This window comes from Microtus ochrogaster, unplaced genomic scaffold, assembly GCF_000317375.1.
Source record: "Microtus ochrogaster isolate Prairie Vole_2 unplaced genomic scaffold, MicOch1.0 UNK7, whole genome shotgun sequence".
NCBI lineage: Eukaryota > Metazoa > Chordata > Mammalia > Rodentia > Cricetidae > Microtus > Microtus ochrogaster.
The window spans coordinates 7,829,099-7,851,265 of record NW_004949105.1 but is presented as its reverse complement, the minus strand read 5'-3'; the positions used below and the strand labels follow the sequence as shown (position 1 = coordinate 7,851,265).

The 22,167-nt window shown below is 45.6% G+C and overlaps 2 protein-coding genes and 1 non-coding gene across 3 annotated transcripts; 1 reads left to right on the top strand and 2 right to left on the bottom strand.

Moving 5' to 3' along the window:
• Positions 1-15: 15 nt before the first annotated feature.
• On the bottom strand, positions 16-5,343 carry Lig4 (DNA ligase 4). The gene is made up of 2 exons (XM_005366307.3): positions 5,311-5,343; positions 16-2,856 (listed from the first exon to the last, which is right to left on the bottom strand). Exon 2 carries the CDS (start codon positions 2,826-2,828, stop codon positions 93-95), a length of 2,736 nt encoding a protein of 911 aa, XP_005366364.1. The 5' UTR covers positions 2,829-2,856; positions 5,311-5,343; the 3' UTR covers positions 16-92.
• A 1,236-nt stretch (positions 5,344-6,579) lies between these two features.
• On the top strand, positions 6,580-21,461 carry Abhd13 (abhydrolase domain containing 13). The gene is made up of 2 exons (XM_005366306.2): positions 6,580-6,812; positions 16,470-21,461. Exon 2 carries the CDS (start codon positions 16,490-16,492, stop codon positions 17,501-17,503), a length of 1,014 nt encoding a protein of 337 aa, XP_005366363.1. The 5' UTR covers positions 6,580-6,812; positions 16,470-16,489; the 3' UTR covers positions 17,504-21,461.
• LOC113458197 lies at positions 11,506-11,615 on the bottom strand. The gene has a single exon (XR_003378617.1). It is a non-coding gene; the product is annotated as a U6 spliceosomal RNA (small nuclear RNA).
• Positions 21,462-22,167: the final 706 nt, after the last annotated feature.

The following is a 22,167-nucleotide window of genomic DNA, read 5'->3' as shown; positions in this document are numbered from 1 at the left end:
AGAGCAAATGCTGATGCAGCCCATGCTCTCCCTGGAGAGCTAGCTCTAGAGCAAATGCTGATGCAGCCCATGCTCTCCCTGGAGAGCTAGCTCTAAAGCAAATACCGACTTTCATCCTGAAGCTCACACTTGTCTACTGAATCGGTCACCCAATGTTCTTGCAGGATTTTAAACTTTTTCTTAAGAGTCCTCCTGAAAGCTTTGAAGTCTGCAACTCGGCTTGGATCTTCCCCAACGATCACATGAGACACCCCCTCAGATAAGCAGGACACTATCCTGGCTCCATGAAACCGCAGCTCGAGCGCTGTCACACCTAATCTCGTTGCTTCGATTTTGGAGCTCAAGTCGTTGACAACAGCATATAAGTCCAGATACACGGTGCAATGCCGAAACATACTGAGAGGAGAGTGATGCCAAGAATAGCGGTATTCTAGGTCGGCGATCACGGGGGCCATTTCTTCAGGAGTCTGCCGCTCCCTGGGTTTAATTCCTGAAAACACTTCTTTCAGTTGATCCAAATCTGTATCAACAAAATAGCTATCGCCATAGCAATCATATTCGCGGGCAAAGTGCTGCTTTGTTGATGGGCACATGTGAACCATGAAGCGAGGTTGCCATGGCACACACGTTTTTGTTTTAAAACACTCCAGCAGCCACTCAGGCATGACGACATCGTGTTCGTCCGAGGAGATAATGTTCCTCACTCTGATGTTCATGCATCCTGCGATCACACAGTACGTTTCTGGACCTGGATTCTGCACAACGCAGCCACCAAGTTCTGCAATTCTGTTCTCCAGGTCAGGCTTGGGGTAACCCTCCATCCCAGTCATAACGCAAAACTCAACGTCCTCAAATACGTTAGAAACCTTACTTACGTTAGAGAGGTTAGGTGCTTTCAAGTGTTCGATAATTCCGATGGTTTTCTTCATTTTGGAGACGGGTTTCCGCCTCTTTTCTTTAGGTTCGTCATCATCGCGGACACGAAGGTGCTTTGTGGCAAGCTTCCCGGATGCTCTCCCCCTCAGCTCTTCCAGGTCACCCAGGGTCATACCCTCATGCCACTCCTTGTCGTCTCTGATCTTCTCGATGCGTGGGAAGCGCAGTGTGGTCCCGGTCTTGTACATGTCACTGGGGACAATCTCTGCCGCCTTGATCTGGACAATCACGGAGTGATGGGGCTCGATGTACACTTCCGGCTTCTCTGTGCCGCATAAAATGCTACTCGGTGGAGATTTCTTATGGTAAGGCTTCCAATGTTTGGCCAATTTCAGGCCAAGGTCATAGAGCTCCTTCATGGTGTATCCTGACCCAACACGGCACAGAGTATGGAACACAGATGGCCTCTCACCGTGAGGCGGCGCCTCTGCCACCGCACACAAAAAGTGAGACATCATGCCGCCTCGAGAACCTTTACCCCAGTAGCCCCCCACAATTAAGAGGTCTAATTCATCCATTAATCCAGTGACATACTCTGGTTTAATTTTTAGCCACCCTTCACCTCTTTTGTCTGGCTTGTAAATTGACAGAGGGTGTTTAACCATGATGCCCTCCTCTCTGTTATCAATGGCTTCATTTAAGGCATCCACCACCTCATTCTTCGTGTGAGCTAGCTTTTTCTGCACGATCTCTATTCGACCCTGGATGGGTGTCAAAGTACTGCTAAGGATCTCATATCTCTTCCTCAGGGTCTCACGCCCTAGCTTCTTATTATTAACCATCAACACGTCGAAGACACAGTAACACGTCTGCAGGTCGGAATCCTCCACCATCCTCTTGATGTCAAACTTGACCCCCTTCTGCATAAACGTCTGCGTGGCCGGGTTGTAGGCCATCATCTCGCCATCAAGGATGCACTCTTGCACATCTGTCCGGAAGGCGTCGTGGATGAAGGGGGTGAGGGAGCCTTCCTGGGGGGATGCGCCAAACTGATCGGTGTAGTTATAGCCATTTCTGGAGAAGTACTGATACACGTTCCCATCTTTGTGCATCTGCATGCGTTCGCCATCCAGCTTGGTCTCAATGTAGAAACTCTGCTGCTTCATGTCCTTTTCCACACGCTCCACATCGGCTATGGCGGCTAGCATCGGCTTAAAGGCAGAAAAGAGGCTGATAGAGATATCACTGAGCCCCACTAAGGGGTCATGGAGTTGCTGGCAGACCTTCTGCAGATCCGTGGTGACGTTGTGCAACTCAACTGCGTCGTTATGAAAAACGTTAAGTATCGTTTGCTGACTGACACCAAGCTTTAAGTCTTTAATGATCATGCGGATCAGCCACTTTTGCTCCAGGGCTGAACTCTGTGATATCAACTGGAGAAGGCTCTTCTTTACTAGGTCTTTTCTTTTGCCAGAATTGTTGCTGGCGACTAAGTCCAAGAGTTCATTCACCTGCTGTATGGTTAAGCTTCCTTTCTGTAAGCACCGCGGCTTCAACACGAAGTACGCAATCATCGCAAAGTCCCCAGCATCCGTGCGAGCACCACTCGGTGTTCGATAATTGAGGAGCTTCTGGGCGTCCTTGCCTTCCCTTGGTAAGTTCAGTAACTCGATGTAAAGCTTGGCAAGCATGGTTTCTTTGATACCATAAGCCATCCTCTCTCTCTCTAACTGAGGAAGAATAAGTCTCATGGCTGGGTAAAAGGAGTCCAGAACATCCGTCTTGTTCTTATGAAGGGCATCGTGAAATTTCCTCCAAGAATCTAAAAATTCCTTGAAGTGCCTGATCTTCTCTGCACGGTCTTTACTTTTATGTATCCGCTCCAATGTGGAACATAAATCTGCAAAGGGGACATGAGCTGCGACGGTTTGTGAAGACAGTGAGGTAGCCATAGAAGGGCAGCAAGTCCTCTGATTCGAACTGATAAAGCAAAGAGAGAGAGTAACTTTAAGTGGCAGTTGCAGTCTATAACTATTTAAACAATGAGCATAGAGGGGCGATTTGGATCCCAATACCTATTCATAGTTGTCAAGGAAAGCAGGTCAATGCAGTAAATGACGGACCCACACGCAGCGGCGTTTCCTGCTGCTCTGACCGGCATTTCCCATCCGGTCTCAACAGCTTCAAGTCCTGTAACTGAGCCCCATTTATCTTACATGTTAACATCACTGGCATTCTATCGCCTAAGTATTTAGCACAGAACACAAGAATACTCTTTCTAATAATGAAAAGTCAAGTGAGATGAGGTAAACTTTATTTCCCAGTCTCTGAGGAAAGTCTGTTATGCTTCGTCTTTCTTGGACAATCATACAGCATTCAAAAGAAACGACATGCTGCCAGTGCCTTTAAGGAATCACTTGCTTGCTGAACTGGAACCTGATTTCTCAGGCATTCTGAAATCCAAATCATTGCTGACAAGACAAACCAACGTCTGCATCCATCTTCATTCCTTCACTGACGTCTAAGACAGATCCTCTGCCACTCAAAACCAGCTGGAATCCTGTGGCCATAACAGCCTCATTTTCACCTGTTTCTATCACAGTTACACAAATATCAATTCATTATTATAGCTCTTTTTGATTCTATCTTTGCGCTTGCTATTTCCCAAATGTTTGGTGATGACATACAAGCCAGACATTATGCTATGGCCAATACAATTCTGCTTTGTGATAGCATATGTTCTATACGGAATAAAGAGTACAATAAGAGAAAGCTGTTAACACATTAAATGCTTAACCAAAAAGAAAATTAAAACCCTAACAATCACCGCCCTTTCACCAAAGACATCTAAAATCAAGGAAGTAACTGAGTAGGGTCTAGAATGATTCCTAATATGGTTACACACATATGGAATTTGTCTGACATTTTAAATATCCCTGAAAGTTCTCTAGGGATCTATGTCAGTCACTTTAACATACTTTTTTAGTTTTAGCTTTGGGGCCTGTCCTGGAACTAGCTCTTGTAGACCAGGCTGGCCTCAAACTCACAAAGATCCGCCTGCCTCTGCCTCCCGAGTGCTGGGATTAAAGGAGTGTGCCACCACTGCCCGGCTTTAACACGGTTTATATTGCATAACAATCTAGCAAGTTTTCTAAAAGTGATTTCAAGCAAAAGGTAAGTTCCAGGAATCAAATCATGCCTCATCACGTAACTTCAGACAACAGCATCTGGGTGGGCAATGGTGATTATGAAAGATCCCACCCTCCACTTCTCCGCCCCACAAAGAAAAGCCTTGCACCAAGTGCTAATTTGTGCTATCCATGAGTTTAATGCAGATTTGCTTGCAGAACTAATTACTAAATGCTTACAAGTGATTTGTGGGAAAGCACACAGGACGGGGACTGGGCTGGTTAAACACCAACACCAGCACAACTGGCTGCGGTTCGGCCAGCACCGGCAATAATTCACAGCTAGTACTTGTGGCCCATGGGAGACGACAACAAACCTCCCTTCTCGGTCTTATTTTTCACAGAGAAAACCCAGTTACCCGGTCGGTGAGATCAAGAGAAGCCCAGCTGGGGCTGTAGCTCCTGATGTTTCTAACTGCATTTTCGTTAACTGCATCCCCTCCTGCAGCTGGCTCGCATAACTGACTGCACCACCTGCTTCTGTCAAAGGGAAACACGATGGTGCACAATCCCAGACGCCATTCTAACTCTAACTTCTACCCAACTCACATAAAACAAAGCATATTAAGAAATTCGTTCTGAATGCTCAAGTATAGGCACATTGTCTATAGGTCTATCTGCAGAATGCATGTGGTCTCTAACGTTTCCTCAACAAACCGGAGCAAGCGATTCAGGTGAGTTTATGCTGCTGGAAACAGAGAATACACGCGCATCTTAAAATAACTATACTCGCAGATAACAGGTTGCAAATTTCTCTAAGAACACACAACTTTTGCTCAATACAACTGCAAGGGAAGTAATATAGCTGAATCTCTGCTTTTAACCGATCTCCAATTTTATTTTACTCTTTTTTTTTTGCATTCTGAGGTTTGAGATAATGCTTTCCATTTGCAATAAGAAAAAAATTATGATCGTTGTAGATAGGCTTCAGGCGCTTAAGTTCAAACGCACTCTTAGACTTTCTAACACTCGATAAAATCGACTACCACAAGCTCTCGAAGGTGCTCAAGCCGGTGCCGCAAAAGTCAGAAAGAATGACACTTGTTACTTCAACGTCTGCTAACCTAAGCAACCTGGGCGGCTGGGGTGGGAAGGGGGAGCTGTGTGCAGAGGATCACCGCCACTGTCAGAAGGCATGTAAGCAATTGGAACGAACATGATGCCATCCCTCGGTGGCTGCCAAGTGCAGGGAGGATGCCAGCCTCACCAGGACCTCGCCCGCCCACCCTCTCCCAGCCAGCCATACCTCCAGCCTTGCAGTACGCCAAGCTTCGCTCCGACCGGAAGCGGCTCTCACAGCAAGCCGGTTCTGCGTTTCCGCCAGCTGCTTGCCGAGCAGACGCAGTAGGGGCAGAGCGCCTGTTAACTGCTTAAGGCCCAGGGAGAGTGGGATGCGCAGGCGCGTTGATGAGCAGGTCGTTGGGCACGGCGACTCAGAGCACTGCGCACAGGGCCTCCCCGGTCTCGGGCTGTAGCCGAGCAAGTTCCTTTCCACGCCGCTGAGTGTCAACGTTGAGCCGAACTTGAGCAAGGGGGTTGCTGCCCGGATGTGCTCGGTTTGCAGCCTTCTAGGGGACGAGCGCATCCTCCCTCCCAAAGTGTCCAGGGCTGCGGAAAACGACTTTTGCAAAATTATCTCAGGTTCTGTTTGTAGCGTTTTCACTTTGCAGAAACTACATACAACTGATATTCATAATTCATGGCACAGAAATATACCTTCACGGACCACAGGCTTCCCAAATGTGGTCGGTGACTGGAAATAAAGTTAGCCGATAGTTTTGTTGAACTCCCACTTCACTCAAAATAGACGGGAATATAGACTCAATGTCCTACATCCAAGGAACTCTTGCCTTCCACTGGAAATGTGGCTGTGACCTGCCCTATTCCTCCAATCAGAATTCAGAAATTACGGGCAAAAGGTGAGAACGCCTGGGATCATTGCCTTTGAAAGTGAAGCTTTGCTGCACGGGTGAGACGCTAGAGGATTTAGGGGCTTTAGGGGTGGTCTAAGTGCAGAAACTGAATTAGACACCAACAACAGTTCAGGGTTAGTCCAAAGTGGGGCAGGTCCTAAGGTTCCTTGTGGTCAGTTATTTTCTGTTTAGTTCGCCCTCATCTCCCGCCTGTTCCTGGTGATGTAAAGCCACAGGTAGGAGACAGCTCTTGTGCCTGATTCAACCGCTCCTGGGTATGGTGGAAAAGTAAGTGTATTGCAGATAAAAGGGAGGGCAAAACCAGAGGCAGAGATGTCTGGGAGAGTTCGGAGAGACGGTAAGAGTAAGACGTTATCTGTCTTGACAGGTCCGCTTCAGTGACGGTAAAAAAATAAATAAAATAAAATAAAATAAAAAAACAGGGCAGCGTTTGGCCTCTGGAATTCGAGTCCCGGCTTCCTGCAGTGGGTGCAGACGGCGCGAACTGCAAACTCCTAGCAGTTATCTTGCCCCTGGCGGGCCACCGTAGCGCGAGGGCGGAGCCTGGCGCCCTGCGCATGCCCAGAAGGGAAGCCCGGCTTCCGACTCCGGGGAGGAAGCCGGAGAGCAGGTTATGTGGGGGCCGGCGGGGGCATTTGCCAGCGACACCACGCGCGAGCCGGAAGTGCGGGAGCCCCGGGCTAGACGGTGGCGACGGCGGCCCCTCGGCGGGAGGAGGACGATGAGGAGCGGCGGGGGCGGCGCGGGGCCTTGCTGCTGCGCGGAGCCGGGTTCCGAGCCCGCGGCCGACTGCGCAGTCCGCCCGCGAGCCTGAGTGAGTGCGGCGGGGACGGGCGGGCGGGATGTCGGGCGGCCTCCCCGACCTTCGCACCCCGGCGCCTCGGAGCCCGAGTCCGTGTCGCCCTCGGTCCCCTCCCCTCCTCCCGGAGCAGTCGGTCCCCAAAGCCCCGGCTTGGGATTCTCTGTAACAGGTGCAGACCTGCGAACCCCGCGGCTGCAAGCCACGGGGCCTTCAGATCAAGAGTTTCCGTACGCTTGAAGTCACTTGGCCAGGGCTAGACTTGTGCCACCATCGATGTGAAGCCAGAAGGCGTCAGGGAGTGTGCTTGGCTGAGCTGTCAACCTTAAATTGACCCCCATCATCTGTTTTGCACTTTTTACTAGGCGGAGTGGCCCACTGGCTTTAAGTTTGACGTTTGGTTTTGTGGGGGTTTTGTTTGTTTGTCGATCCACCTTGTCTTCTGACTTGAGTTAGTACGTATGTGTTTGTTTAGGTGTGTTCTTTTCTAAAGCACTGTTCTATCTTTCTGAGAATTAGTGACGGTCCCTGTAGAGTTAATGCCGTAACTGTACTGCCTGAGACATCACCCAGCTGAGCTGTGATTGAGTTGGACTTATTTGTTGCACACCTTGGGTCTTGCTGTGTATTGAAAGTGTACAGTGGAGTAGCATAAGGTCACTGCCATCCAGGAACTCCCAGCCTGGGTCAGCAGGCCCGTCACCACATAGGTAAATACCGGCACCTAAGTTGGCACGAACTACAGCGTGGAACTGGTGGCAGGAGAGGAAGGTCCAAGGGAAGCGTTCTGGAGGCTCTGTAGTCTGAGCTGGGTTCCCACAGAAAAATGAAGCCTTACCCCAATAACTTTTCCACATGCAAATGTCGTTAACTACCCGTGAGTCATTGCTGTGATTTAGCTGGGATTCCACCTGCTTGCTGAGACTTCTTGGCTGTGGCGTGTAATAAAACGCTGGAGGGGCAGCGCTTATTGCCGCATCTTAGCCATGTTTCAAGTAAATGCTTCACCCGGCCGTTGTATATTAAGAAATAGTCAAAAAGACCAAGCATTTGATGACAGGTTGCGCCTACAGGTAGTGCTTGGCTTGCTGCCTTTCCCCAGAGCACTGGTGGCAGCTTATCTTCTGAATGGTTTCCTGGTCAGACTCTGCTGGACCGACTGCGGTACATAGTGCAGAACCCAGGTGCTACTGGGCTGTCGGGCTCTGTTACCTCCGGAGAATTGTTTATGTTCTCTGGGTGGTTCATCTGTGAGCTCCTGATACCTTCCTAATGGCTGTTGCTCTGCCTCAGAAAAACCTCAGGCCCTTAAACACCCACTTTCAAATAGAATAGAACTAGGCCAAGCCCTGGTTCTTGTAATTACGATGTTTGGTGAGTGGCAAAGCTTCCAAACACCTTATTACATTTTATGCCACTGAGTCTCATAAGTCTTAGATCCCAAAGCAATGCATCCTGCTAAGTTTGCTTACCAGGGGTGCAGGTTTTCCACAGTTTGGAGTGACCCTGGGAGCCTAGAGCCTAGGTACTCCTATGAAGTCTGCTTCATATAAGAAAATAAATGTCAGCTTAATACCTAAAATTTGGCTGTTTACAATAGCTTACCATTCAACAGTGTAGCGTCAGTGTTGACATTTTAGACTTGAGAGTTTCTTTTTGTCGTTTACCATTTTCTTACTTGTAGATAAAATCTCAGAACAACTTGTTACTTGCTTTCATCGTGACAGTAATGTATCATCCAAGTTTTTTCTATGATTGCTTTTGCTCATCCTTGGGGTTTTTGAGGGGAGAAGCACAGAGATGATCCTAAATTCCTAGCTGGTGTGATTTGGAGGCGTCTGCTTCAGGTTTGAATGCTCCCAGTACCCGACAGTCCCTCCAGCGTCTCTGTAGGCAGATCTGCTCATCTGTCCCCTAGGATTGTTATAACACACTTTCTCATTATTGATGGCATGTGGGCAACCATCAGGGCCACAGCTAGCTCATGCCGCGGTGTCTTCAGCACACCGAGAGTAGCGATTTGTGTTTGCGCGTCAGCTGTGAGGCTGGCACAGTGTCAGAACTTCCTGGCACTCACCAGCAGACGAGAAACATTGATACGAGAATGGAGTTCTGTGTTCCTTGAAAGGTGACTGGGATCTGTGAATTCCCCCGGAGTACTAATGAACATCTTGAGGTTTTTCCCTGGTGACACAGTTATCAGCAGGGACCTGTGCTCACCGCTCTTGACGGTTTACAGCCAGCTAAACATTGTGATTCACAGAGGTTTTCAAAGATCTCTTGATGTCGGTAGCATCAGTTAACAAATATAAACTACGCTCTTTTCCACTTTAAAAATAATTAAAGTAGAGAAAGATTGTATCTGTGAGGCAGTTTTGACCTTTATTAAAAAATATACTTGTCTATGGTAAGGAAATAGATTTGACCAGTTTACTGTCTAATTTATTACCATACCGACAACTAAAACACTTCTATTCCTATAGCTGCATTTCAATTACTCTTACACTTGTTACTCTTTAGGTGTGATGTTACTGGGTAAAGAACTATTGCTTGAAGGATTTAAATAGTATACTGCTCTTAGTTCCAGGACTCATGGGGAGGCCATAGAGTTACTTGTCTTAAAGAGTGGCGCTCAGACCTTGGTTTCAGGACCGTGTTATTTTTTAACACACATGCACTCTCGTGTTTGTATGTGTGCACACATTGAGTTTGTACATGCACACCTGAGGCAGTGCCCTCACAGTTCAGAGGAGAGTGCTGGATCTCCTGGAGCTGTGCAGAGGTGTCCAGGTGTCAAGAGCTGAACTCAGGTTCTCCGTAAGAGTAGTGTTTCCTCTTAACCACAGAACCACCTCTCCAACCTTCAGGACCTCTTTATGTTTTGAGTAATTATTGAGGACTCAAGAGAAATTTGGGTTGTATAGTATTTTATTGTGTAAGAAATTAAAAGTGAGAGTTTGTGAATTAGTAATAAATCCATGACAAAATAGCAAGCGACATTTCTTGTAAACCTCCTGTAATTGCAGAAATAAGGCTATGGTACTGTTTAACATTTTCAGCTTCACTTTAGTCTCTGCTTAGTGAGGCTTCTGCACCCGAGCTCCTGCAGGTACAGCATGCAGAAGTCGACCTGCATCCGAGCTCCTGCAGGTACAGCATGCAGAAGTCGACCTGCATCCAAGCTCCTGTAGGTACAGCATGCAAAAGTCGACCCACACACAGTTGTGGCTGTAGGTGGAGGAACACGGTGTTCGCTGCTGCTGCTGCTGCACATTTAGGGGAAATTTACTTAAAGGTCCATTACACTGTGGCATTGGGAACCTGTGAAGGAAGTCTTGATGCTCAGGCAGTGAGATCCAGGCCCACTGGATCTGTCTTAGATCTGAAATGAGTGTGTCACGTTACCCTCCTGTCAACCTAAACTTGTGCACAGTGTCTGGCCACTTAGAGTGTGTTCACTGAATTCAGTATTTCCTGCAGATGGTAACACATGTAATCACTTGCCAGAAATCATACTTGCTGGTACCACTACCACGAAGAGTATTAGAAATTTTGTTGTAATAATAGGGGCGGCGGGCCGTTCCCTGCCACCCGGCCGCCCGCACAGCTAGCTTTACCAGAAATAATTACACGGAACCTGTATTCTTTTAAACACTGCCTGGCCCATTAGTTTCAGCCTCTTAACCCATTTCTAATAATCTATGTAGCACCATGAGGTACGCTTACCAGGAAAGATCTTAACCTGTGTCTGTCTGGAGTGGGAGAAGCATGGCGACTCCCTGACTCAGTTTCTTTCTCCCAGCCTTCTGTTCTGTTTACTCCACCCACCTAAGGGTTGGCCTATCAAATGGGCCTAGGCAGTTTCTTTATTAATTAACCAATGAAAGCAACAGATTAGAAAGAAATCACTCCCACATCATTTCCCCTTTTTCTGTTTAAACAAAAAAGAAGGCTTTCATTTTAACATAGTAAAATTACATATAGCAAAACAGTTATCAAGAAAGAATTACAGTTACAATATTTATATCTATTTTATCTTTTATCATAACTAAGGAAAACTAGAACTATCTATTCATTCTTCAACTCCATCAAAGACTCCAGAAGGATATAATACTACCTAAGTAAACAAGAAATAAGAAAACTCTAGAAATGACAGAGACATCTCGCTGCCTGGACAGTCACCCAAAGTTCTTTTGTACCGTTGGGGCATCCATCTTCAGCCTTCAGGCCCATAGTATCCAGAGACATTTTCATCAAGCAGGATATTTCAAAGATAATTTAGTCGTTTTCTGCTGTGTCCTGCAGAATGTCTCGCAGACTCTTTCATGAGTCAGGAACCCTGAAAGACCATCTCACCTTTAGGCAAGTTCAGCAGTCCTCTCTCTGCGGGTTCTTTGTGTCCAGTTTATGCATCAGTCCAGGCAAGAGCAGTTTCTTGCCCAAATGGCTATCAAACTCCATAACGAGCCTCTTCGATGCCCATCTTCCTCTTGAAATAGATTGGTGCTGCCAGTAGCAGATGTGTCTCATTGTCATGAAAAGCCCTAAGTTATTAAAACATTTAAAATGCCATATTCTGCAGTCTTTGAAAGATATGAAGAATGACTATCTAACTGAAATATATCTCTATATATCTAGAAAATCTAACTAACATGACTACAAGCTTTACTATCATCGATGATTATCCATTAGCAACCTATATTTCCTAAAAAATATGGAACGCTTCACGCACAAATTTGTGTGTCATCCTTGCGCAGGGGCCATGCTAATCTTCTCTGTATCGTTCCAGTTTTAGTATGGTGCCGCCATGGAAATGCAGACTTTAAAGAGTGAAGAGGGAAGAGATGGCGATGAAAAAGACAAAAAGAAAGCAAATTTGCCAAAAAAAGAAAAGTCTGTTTTACAGGGGAAACTTACGAAACTGGCTGTTCAGATTGGCAAAGCAGGTCTGCTGATGTCTGCCATCACAGTTATCATCCTAGTATTATATTTTGTGATCGATACCTTCTGGGTCCAGAAGAGACCGTGGCTTGCTGAGTACACACCAATCTACATACAGTACTTTGTGAAGTTCTTCATTATTGGAGTTACCGTTCTAGTAGTTTCTGTGCCCGAAGGCCTTCCACTGGCAGTCACAATCTCACTGGCTTATTCAGTCAAGAAAATGATGAAGGATAATAACCTCGTGAGGCACCTGGATGCTTGTGAAACCATGGGGAACACGACAGCTATTTGTTCAGATAAAACGGGGACGCAGCCCACCGCTCTTATTACAACAAAATTTGAGCTTCATTCATTTCCCCCCAAAAAGGCTTTGTAAACACATATGTTTGCATAAATGTAATACTGACCATGGTTTGTCAGTTGCCTATTAAAGTAAAACTGTCACTGTGAGACAGCAGCCAGTGTAACCTGCACTTCATGTGTGTCCATGCTTAGCACAAGAGCTTCATGTGTGCTTCTGATACCATGCATCCCATGCAAGCCTTAAAGGTGTTAGCACAGAAAACAGTTTTTACTGCGGCTTCATTGCTGTCACATGACTCCTGCCTTTCCACTTCTCCCTGAGCTCACGGTTCGGATGGGAGGAAAGTCTTGCCTGTTAGCTCTGTACCTGTTAGCTCTGTACTTGCACAGGCATGAGTCTCAGCCATCATTGCATCCACACAGCAGATGTCAAACACTGGAAAGGTAGGCAGCACCGTGTGTTGCTATGAAGACGGTGCTGATCTTGTGGGCCCTGCACAGGCTCTGGAGCAGCTCCAGAAGTTGGCCATCTTTCCCGAACTTGGGGCATAAAACCATCCCTCTCAGCTGGGGCCTCAGCTCACAGCTCCTAGCTGCTCTAATTTCCTCTCTGCTGTCCTTGCCAAGTATCTATTTAGATTATTTTGAATCCTTTGTGTTTCCATGAATAATTGTGCTAAGTGATTAAAAATAAGTGGCACCGACAGCTGCTTAATGGAAAGGAAAGAATCCTAGCTCTGCAAATGTGCTCCGTCCTTCTCTAAAAAGAGCTCGAGTTTTCCCCCTTTGTGATGACAGCCGTGAAGGTTGATGCCTGCTTTAGTCTCCTCTGTAACTGCATGAACGTGAATGAGGCAGGTACAGTCATGAGTGTGTCTGCCACGTGAGCAGCTCGGAGGCTGTTTAAAAGGACTCAGAAGATCACGGGCCACACAACATCAAAACTGGCATATTGATCATATTCAAAAGTGCAGAATTTAAGCAGCAGGGGTCAGAGTGGCATCTTTGTCTGTGACTTTCCCTCTAGCGTTAAGTGGTATCGCATAGTGTCCTAACTAGTAGGCCATGCTTCCTGCAGCTCCATGTCTTCTGAGGGTTTTGGGGGACAGCCACATCTGGACTGTCCCAGCAGTGAGCAGACATTGGACAGAGCCTGCTGAGGAGTCCACTGGAGAGGAGAGGGTCTGATGGTGATGGGAGTTGTTGGCAGTGGTTGCCACCGTCAGGTGGAGATGGTGGCCAGTAAGCTTTTCCTCATGTCATTCTAGGGGTTTTCTGGCAGGGGGTGAGCCCAGAGTGATAACATGGTAAGGACAGGATTGAGAATCATGACATCAGGTATTCTCCTTGACACAGGCTGAAACCACAGCAATAATGTGGAAGAATGCTGTGGAAGAGGTTAATGCTTAGTGAATCTACGTTCTTTATAAGCTAGTCTGCTTCTTACTGCACAACCCATCTATTGGGAAAAGTCTCAGCTTTGAGTAAACCCATTACTTCTGATTGTGATGCTAAGATGTCAGTATAAAATGCATTCTGGCATGCAAAATCATTTGACAAATATTTATTCTTTTCTGGTGATAACTCATAAATATTTTGCCATTGGTACATACTTTGAGGTACAGTTGATTACCTGAGCCATGGTACATGACCAGGTCGTGGAGTGAGCTGGACATTTCAGACTCGGAAGACCTAAGTATTGCACAAGGCACCAGCCAAGCTCTGTACTATTCATGGCGACTTCTCGAGAGCCATGTTGGCATCAAGTATATCTTTCCCGTTGGTAGCTCAGGTACAGTGGGAAGACAGCACAAGAGGGGGAGTAGGTCCCACACAGTGCAGCTGTTCCCTGCTTCTCACAACCCTGTCTTGTTGACAGTCCATGGGCGTAGACTCCAACACCCAGCAGAGGACACGCTGTTCCATATGGCATCCAGCTCAGAGGCGCCCTCTCTGAAACTTGCCTGTAGCCCTTCACTGTTCTCAGCCATGATGGAGCTCGCCAACAGCTCACAGTGCTGCACAGAAGCTCAGCTGTCCAGGGAAATAGGCCTGAAGCCTAAATGCTGGTTACTTTTATATGCCAAAGGAGGAGCTCTTATGAACCCTTTATCTGATTAGCAGACTAGAACCAGAGTCCTTATCGGTGCTGCCCCTAGCTCTGTGCGGCTGACTCCTTTTCTTTGTCAGAACACCTGGCCTGCATGTAGTTGATAGTGCATCTCGGTGGATAGCTCAGGGTTGAGTGGTTTGATGACTGTTCGACTGAATTAGCAGACTCAAGGTCCTTGAAATTACGTTCGCACGTTGCCAATTCCCCTTAGAGTATCCTTGAGGTGGATGGTGGAATGAGGCAGACAGACTGGGTTATGTGGTTTCATTCTGAACCATAGTCTGTCAGTATGAAGGAAACATACATGTTTATTAATCTATTCTAAAAACTCAGGTTCAATTGGTATTCTTCAAAATGAGCTCATAATTATTCCTGCATTGTCATGGAATCACCCATTGTAAATTATGTTTATCATTGTTGTCAAAATTTTATTATCCTTTAAGGTGGCTTTGAGGAGTGGTTTTTTTTTTTTTTGAAACTCCAAAGTATATTACTTATTGCCAATCAGTTACACATTCAGACAAATGGTGTAAGTACCCTCTGCTCAGAATATCCTGTTTTAGCAAGCTGATCATTTTCTTAGACACTTCGGTTCTGAGTGCATAGCTTTGAGGGATACGGTACTTAGACAAGAAAAGGTACTGGGGCTGTAGTAATGAGGATTGTAGCTGTAGAGCAGTCTGAGCAGACCTAAATGTAGGTTTGAATTCAGAATGTGCTTCCTCTGTGTGTGTGTTGGGCTTTCTAGTTCCCCTTATACTTTCTCTTTTTTCTTTTATTTGAAAACTAAATAAAGTTACTTTGTCGCTACTTACCCAATTACAGGCACACTTTCCATAGTCACAGGTTTCTAGCGGGGTTTCAGCTTGCTTTTTTCTGTTTTAGAGTGGAGTTAGATGATAGATTGGGAGCTGTGGAACCGAGGCGTAAGGGCAGTGGGGTTTCTGTGTGATTTTTGTCTAGCGAGTCACTAAAATGAGCCTTGAGTTCCTTATTGTTGGCCGCTCATCATTGACAGCTCTGTCAGATAACTAAGTGGGCTATGAAAAGAGCAATAAGGATTTTGACTTGCTTCTTAAATGAAATCTTAAATGGTATCTTACCATATTTTGCAATACTCCAATGTGTATGCAGGCTCAATATGTGTGTATTATTCCAAACCTTTTAAATCTGTTTTTGGGTTATAATTAAAGTCATTGTCATTGTTCCTGTTACTTTGCAGAGCTGGGGATGAAATCCCAGGCTTGACATGTGCTAGCAGATGTTCTCTCATTGACCTATATATGCTGCCTCCACGGCCTTTTGTATTTTATATCAAGTTGGAGCCACTTTCTTTCAGTTTTCCTTAATCCAATTCAAAAATACGTCCAAGCTTTACATGGGAAGCTGCATGCCATGCGCCATCAGGGTCGGTGGCCCCAAGGGATAAAGCAGCCCTGTGTGGACTATTGACAGGCGACAGGGAGCATGCGGTAAGCAAGCAGCGACTGCAGTGCTCTGTTGAGTGTGCCTTGACTGCATCCTGTAGTTCTGTTTTAGCCACATTTAATACCTGCAGTGCTTGGGTATTTTTTCTTTAAGTTGTGTTTTTATTTGACCTTCAGTGTTTCTTTTCCTATAACAAAGCTTGCTAAATGGATGGCATTGTTTACTTCAGAAATTATGTTCAACATGATTGCTTTGAATAAAAATCCAAGCAAGAAGACGGGGGGGCGTGGTTTCAGTTGCCTGTCATGCTGGAGCCTCTGGTTTAGTTCCAGCACCATATAAAACTGAACATAATGGTGTAATGCTGTAATCCTAACACTGGAGATGCTGAGGCAGGATCAGAAGTTGTTCAAAGTTGTCTGTATATAGAATTGACTGTATATAGACTCTTTAAAGAAAAAAAGCTGAGTGTAGCAACAAAGGAAGCAATAGTAAAAACTCCTTTATGAGTAACAGCCTCTCGACCAGTGTATAAGGGTTGACAGAAGTGAGGGAGAGAGGGGCTCTAAGAAGCGTGCTGCCTCATGAGTTATTGTAGAGTGAGGACAGCAGCCACATCCAAGTCTCCATCTCCTCATGGATAAAAATGGGAATGGTCTTAATTTTTTTTTTTTTAAATCAAATCATTGAAAACACATGACTGGTACCTGGAAGCAGAGAAGCGCCTTTTCACGGTGTGACTGTGTTCTGTGACTGCGGGTTGGGAAGACAGAATGGAGCTAGGAAGGAATGTGAGGACGTAGTCTAGAGTACTGAGTACTTTTCATGAAGTACCTCTGAAGTCAAGATGCTGCTGAGTCACTGGTTCTCTCTGTGTCTCCTAGGATACCTACGTGGAGCTACCATGGAAAAATCCTGGATGCTGTGGAACTTTATTGAAAGATGGCTACTAGCCTTGGCATCCTGGTCTTGGGCTCTCTGCCGCATCTCGCTTTTGCCTTTGATAGTGACTTTTCATCTGTACGGAGGCATTATCCTACTTCTGCTAATATTCGTGTCCATCGCAGGTATCTTGTATAAATTCCAGGATGTCTTGCTCTACTTTCCAGAACAGCCGTCCTCCTCCCGCCTGTATGTTCCCATGCCCACGGGGATTCCACATGAGAATATTTTCATCAGAACCAAAGATGGAGTGCGCCTGAATCTGATCTTGGTGAGATACACGGGAGACAATTCCCCCTACTCCCCAACTATAATTTATTTTCACGGGAATGCGGGCAACATAGGCCACAGATTACCAAACGCACTGCTTATGCTGGTGAACCTCAAAGTGAATCTTGTGCTGGTCGACTATCGGGGGTATGGGAAGAGCGAAGGAGAAGCCAGCGAAGAAGGACTGTACTTGGATTCTGAAGCTGTGCTAGACTATGTGATGACTAGACCTGACCTCGATAAAACAAAGGTTTTCCTTTTTGGCCGCTCCCTAGGAGGAGCGGTGGCCATTCACTTGGCTTCTGAGAATTCTCACAGGATTTCAGCCATCATGGTGGAGAACACATTCCTGAGCATCCCACACATGGCCAGCACACTATTTTCCTTCTTCCCAATGCGGTATCTTCCTCTATGGTGCTATAAAAATAAGTTTCTGTCCTACAGGAAGATCTCCCAGTGCAGGATGCCTTCTCTCTTCATCTCTGGCCTCTCTGACCAGTTGATTCCGCCCGTGATGATGAAGCAGCTGTACGAGCTGTCCCCATCCCGGACTAAGAGACTAGCCATTTTCCCAGACGGGACGCACAACGACACATGGCAGTGCCAAGGCTACTTCACTGCGCTCGAACAGTTCATCAAGGAAGTGATCAAGAGCCACTCTCCCGAGGAGATGACGAAAACATCATCCAACGTCACCATCATCTAATGCCACCTCTCGATGGGTGCCCTGGGTTTCGGCTTGTGTAGAGTGCCGTCCTCTCTGGGTGTGTGCTCACGGGGTCTGCACAGTGGCTGAGCGTTGACGGGCCTCAGCACTCCGTCCCGATGATCCTATAACTCTCCGTATTTTCAGAACTGGTCTTCTTGAGATTCTTTCATAGTTCCACCAGAACTTCTAGCCTGGTTAACACCCTTGTCTTTAGTTTAAGATGCCGGTGTGCTAGAGCTCATCCAAAAGTTTCCTGTTGGTTAAGTGGTAAAATCTATGTTGTAATCAGATGGAGACGCAAACAAGAAACCTTCAGGTGTCATTCCTTTAGTAAATATTGGGACAATCACGGTAAGCAAGCCTAGTGCTACTGCGTTGTCACCTTAAACATTAAGATGAAGTGCATGGTGGTGTTTTATTCTTGACTTATGCAATGCGATATTTTTAATGTAAATAACTCTGGTCACATGCCAATGTATATGGTTTCCTGGGTTATATCTATTTTTATGTAAACTCTATTTTGTTTGTGGTGAGGAATGAGTGTGAGGCCTGTGAGCAGATTCTATGCTCTGCTGCTGAGATCCGGCTTTTTCCTAATAATAAACAGGACCATTTTCCAATGTAGATGTACTGTGTTTCTGTTAGGTACTGTCTGCATCATGGCTCGTGGGCTAGGAAGTTAGCATTTTACTGTAGCTTTCTTTGCACATTGAACTTGTAACACTCGTGATTTTAGTTAAACAGAATTTTAGCCTCTGCCAGTTTATGAATCTCTAGCTAAAACAGTAACAGCCACAGCAAGGGCTAAAACTAGCCCATAGTTGAGGTAGACTGTCTCAACTAATGTGTACGGATGTGCCTGACCTGACAGAGACGAGCATCATTTATTGTACTTTCTGCAAGTCAATTACATCATGAAAGAAAACCACAAAAGCAAATAACCAAGTATGACTTAATATCTCAGTCTGTGTAACGGGGCTCCATACAAAGTGACAGTCTCGGCGGTCTCAGTTTCCCCAGCTGGGTCTGAAGGGCCCCAAAGCTTTGGCCAGCCTGTCACACAGGTAGCGTTGAGGAGTTGTGGGCAGGAGGTTGTGCTTGACCAAGTAGCAAGCCTCTGAGGACTGCAAACATGCACTAGCATGCAGCCATGGGGTGGGACCTGCCGAGTACTTCCCCACAGTCCTCACCAGATAGACACGCTTGAGCCCTGCACAGTAGGTCAGCTCCTACACGACTGCAGATCACTTAGCTATAATTACTGACCTTCCACAAGCAGCTAGAGCAGAGTAATAATCAGTCAATAATCTTGACCTTAATTTAAAACTTTCCATGAACATAGGGCTAGAAATACTTTTGCCAAGTAGCATTCTTAGCCTTCATTTTATGCCAATGTTTAGAAAATAATAATGTATAGCAAGTATAATTTCTAAAGAATAATGATTTTCTATAAATTATTAATTGTAAAGAGTCTTGTTTTTTAAAGAGTTGGTACTCATCATGGAGGGTGTATTTTGTATGTGTAAATTCACTACACAATTAAAGGCTGCTTTTCATCCTGTCGGTCTTTGCTATGTAGAATGACTGTCCCGAATGCTCATCTACTGGAAGGACCAAAAGAGTAACAGGCGGAATGTAGTTTCTGCAGAAACCAGCTCTCATGCATACTTGGTCACTTCTGACACTTGCAGAGTGCTGCATCTGTGGTCACTTGGTCTGGAGGGGTGAGTGACCAGCCAGCTTGGATTATACATGTTCTCCTGATGAAATAGGACAGCAACCCCTTCCGCTTCCCGTTCCCGTTCCCCTTCCCGGCTGTTTTCCCTGCTGCTCCTTCTGTTCAGATTCGCAGGCTGGGACTTGAGGGGTGGAAGATCATTCTACTGCACCTACCGCCTTTGCTCTACTCGAGGCAGCGAAGACAGCTGTGTTTAGAGTTGTAGGGCATCACCTGTTACCAGCTTTGTGTTTGATGCAGTTCCTTTGACGAGTAGGGATAGAAAACAAACCCATACATTCAGGGGCCGTGACACCCCAGCATCGGTTCTAAAACTTTCTCACTTGGCCTCAGTGAACCATGACTACACCTGAGTCAGTCATCGCTGGGGGGTGGTCATGGTCTTCCTGTCGATTTCTAGCATTGTTCAATAGCAGTGAGAGAAGTGGATAAAGAATCTTAAATTATTCAGCTACTATGAATTTATAAACACCAAAATTATCCTAAACATGGCAAATTGGTTTACTTGGAAAAAAATCTAAAATTCCTTGTTTTAAAGAATAATAGAGAAAACCAGATTTTTTTTTTTTAAAAGAGGATCCTACAGAGAATACTGCAAGCTAAGGGAAGAAAGTATTTGTTACAAACAAAGGGTGTCAGTAGTCTAGAAACCACTTGACAGCAGTTGGTGACTCTGCTCTTACACAAAGAGGCAGGGATACTTAATTGCTGAGATGAATAGCAGAGAACTGTAGAATGCCATTTTCAGTCAAAGTCCTAATACAACATGGCCCTTGCCTGATGAAACTAAGTGTTTCACAACATTTATTTGACCATGATGACACCCATTAAATGCTGCAATAAAATGGGTTGATCACACAACAGCTTAAATCACAGGTGGGCTGCAGACACTTGAAATGAGACAGGTCATGGCTCTGCTGACATTACAGGTGATGGCGTGTGTGTAGCTGAGGGTTCCTGCCTGCTTGGCTTGGGTGGGAATAGGTCTGGTAGAGATGATTAAATATTATGTAAACTATCATGGAAGCTGCTCTTAGTAGTGGTTTGTGTTAACGTGTCTTCCCTCCTTAGGATCAGGAGTTAGTAAGGTGATCCATTGAAAGAAGTCACCTTTTCATCTAGGCCAGTGGTTCCCAACCGTGGGTGGCAACCCCTTTGGATCGAATGATGCTTTCACAGGGGTGGCCTAAAACCATCAGAAGACACTGATAATTACATTAGGGTTCATAACAGTAGCAAATTACAGTTACGAAGTAACCACGAAAATAATGTTGTGGTTGAGGATCACCACAACATGGGGGACTGTGTTAAAGGGTCACAGCGTTAGGAAGGTTGAGAACCACGAATCGAGGCCATCATTGCCATATTTGAGTCCTTTGGTCATCCCCTGAGCCTTTTTCCCATCATGTTTGATAATTACATATTTTTTAAAAACTGAAAGGAAAAGAATTAGTCTTAAGTACCTCCTTTGGATAGTTGACTTGAGCTTCGGTATCTTCATGTGACTCAGGTAGAGTTGGAGTTGACCGTTGGAGCACTTGTTCAGCTTGCTGGCTAGGAAATGCAAGGCTCTTGGTGTTCTCACTGCACATGCACCTCCTCTCCCCAATCAGAAGCACTGCTCGCTCGTGTGGCAGAGCCCGTCAGTCATCCTATGCCAGTCAGTGTTGGCCAAGGGCACAGATATACCTCCATTTATATTTTGTATTAAAAAGTATAGATTAAAGACAGGACTGTATAACCCATACTTTTTGACATAAAGTGCAATATATACATGTATCTCGGGTGTGTGCAGCATAATTTATAACCGTTTCTGTCAGTACAGCGTATGCTGAAGTGTCAGCTCCCATAGCGAGGTGCATTCAGTATGAAGTAAGTTAGTCCAGTTTCATAATCTGAGCCATAATTTTGTTATTGCCGTATTTCCTTTGAAATAGTAATAAAGTTTTATAGCTCATATTTGAATGTCCTCATACCTCTGCACTAACCATGGCAAGGAAAGTGAGTTTTATTTTTTAATTTGGTTTTGTTTTTTTGTTTTTACATTTAAGGTATACTTTTTATTTTTCTGTACTGACATGCAATAAATTGATACATGAACAATTTGATTAATGTTAGATAGTTTGTATTCAGTCTTTTTAAAAATTCTATTCATGTATTGTAGAACATTAAGGTAACTAATTGTTCAATAAACCTGTTTGAAAGCAATGAATCTTACTCTAATGGTGTGGAAGAACATGCTTGCATTTCCTTCTCCCAAGAACATGACAGTCATCCTGTGTGCATTTAATTTCGGCTGATGTCAGCAATATTTCCTACATATGAACTGCTGTGAGTGCCTAAGCCCCAGACATCTCTTCAGTCTCGTGGATGCTGTCAGCTGTTTGCCATTGTCTCCTTATCTTCGATTTCATAAAGCACCTTTCTAAGAAGTCTTGGTTTCTTTTCCCCCATTCGTGTTTACCACAGCTGATTAAAGTGGTCTTAGAGTTGGTCTTTATGGGTCTGTAACTTCCTTTCCCTAAAAAGACACTCTGGATTGAGTAGTGCCCACCCAAGGAGGATGATGGAGGCGCGGGGCTTGCCTGAAAGCATCCTGGAAGCCTCCCGGCCAGTCACTGTTGCAAACTGTCTGCTGTGAGATGTGCTGGGAAGCAGGCACTCAGGTGCTGTCGAAGACCCCCAGCCTGGATTCGAACTGGAGATGACTTCCGCTCTTCCTTAACTTCCCGCAACGTTCTAGAAAGTAATGAAGTTTGACCTGATAGAACTGATTTACTGAGGGATGGGCATGGAGGAGGTGGTGTTTGGGTACTTAGAAGCAGGGCCTGGGGGTTAATGGGTTTGTCACACTAAGTCACCAAGTCTCCATCTCAGAATTCTGTAACAGGTGAGTAATGTGACCGAAAGATGCCCCTCCTCC

Excerpts from the sequence above, each read along its gene's own strand:
- Lig4 (XM_005366307.3), bottom strand. The coding sequence starts at position 2,828 with ATGGCTACCTCACTGTCTTCACAAACCGTCGCAGCTCATGTCCCCTTT.
- Abhd13 (XM_005366306.2), top strand. The coding sequence starts at position 16,490 with ATGGAAAAATCCTGGATGCTGTGGAACTTTATTGAAAGATGGCTACTA.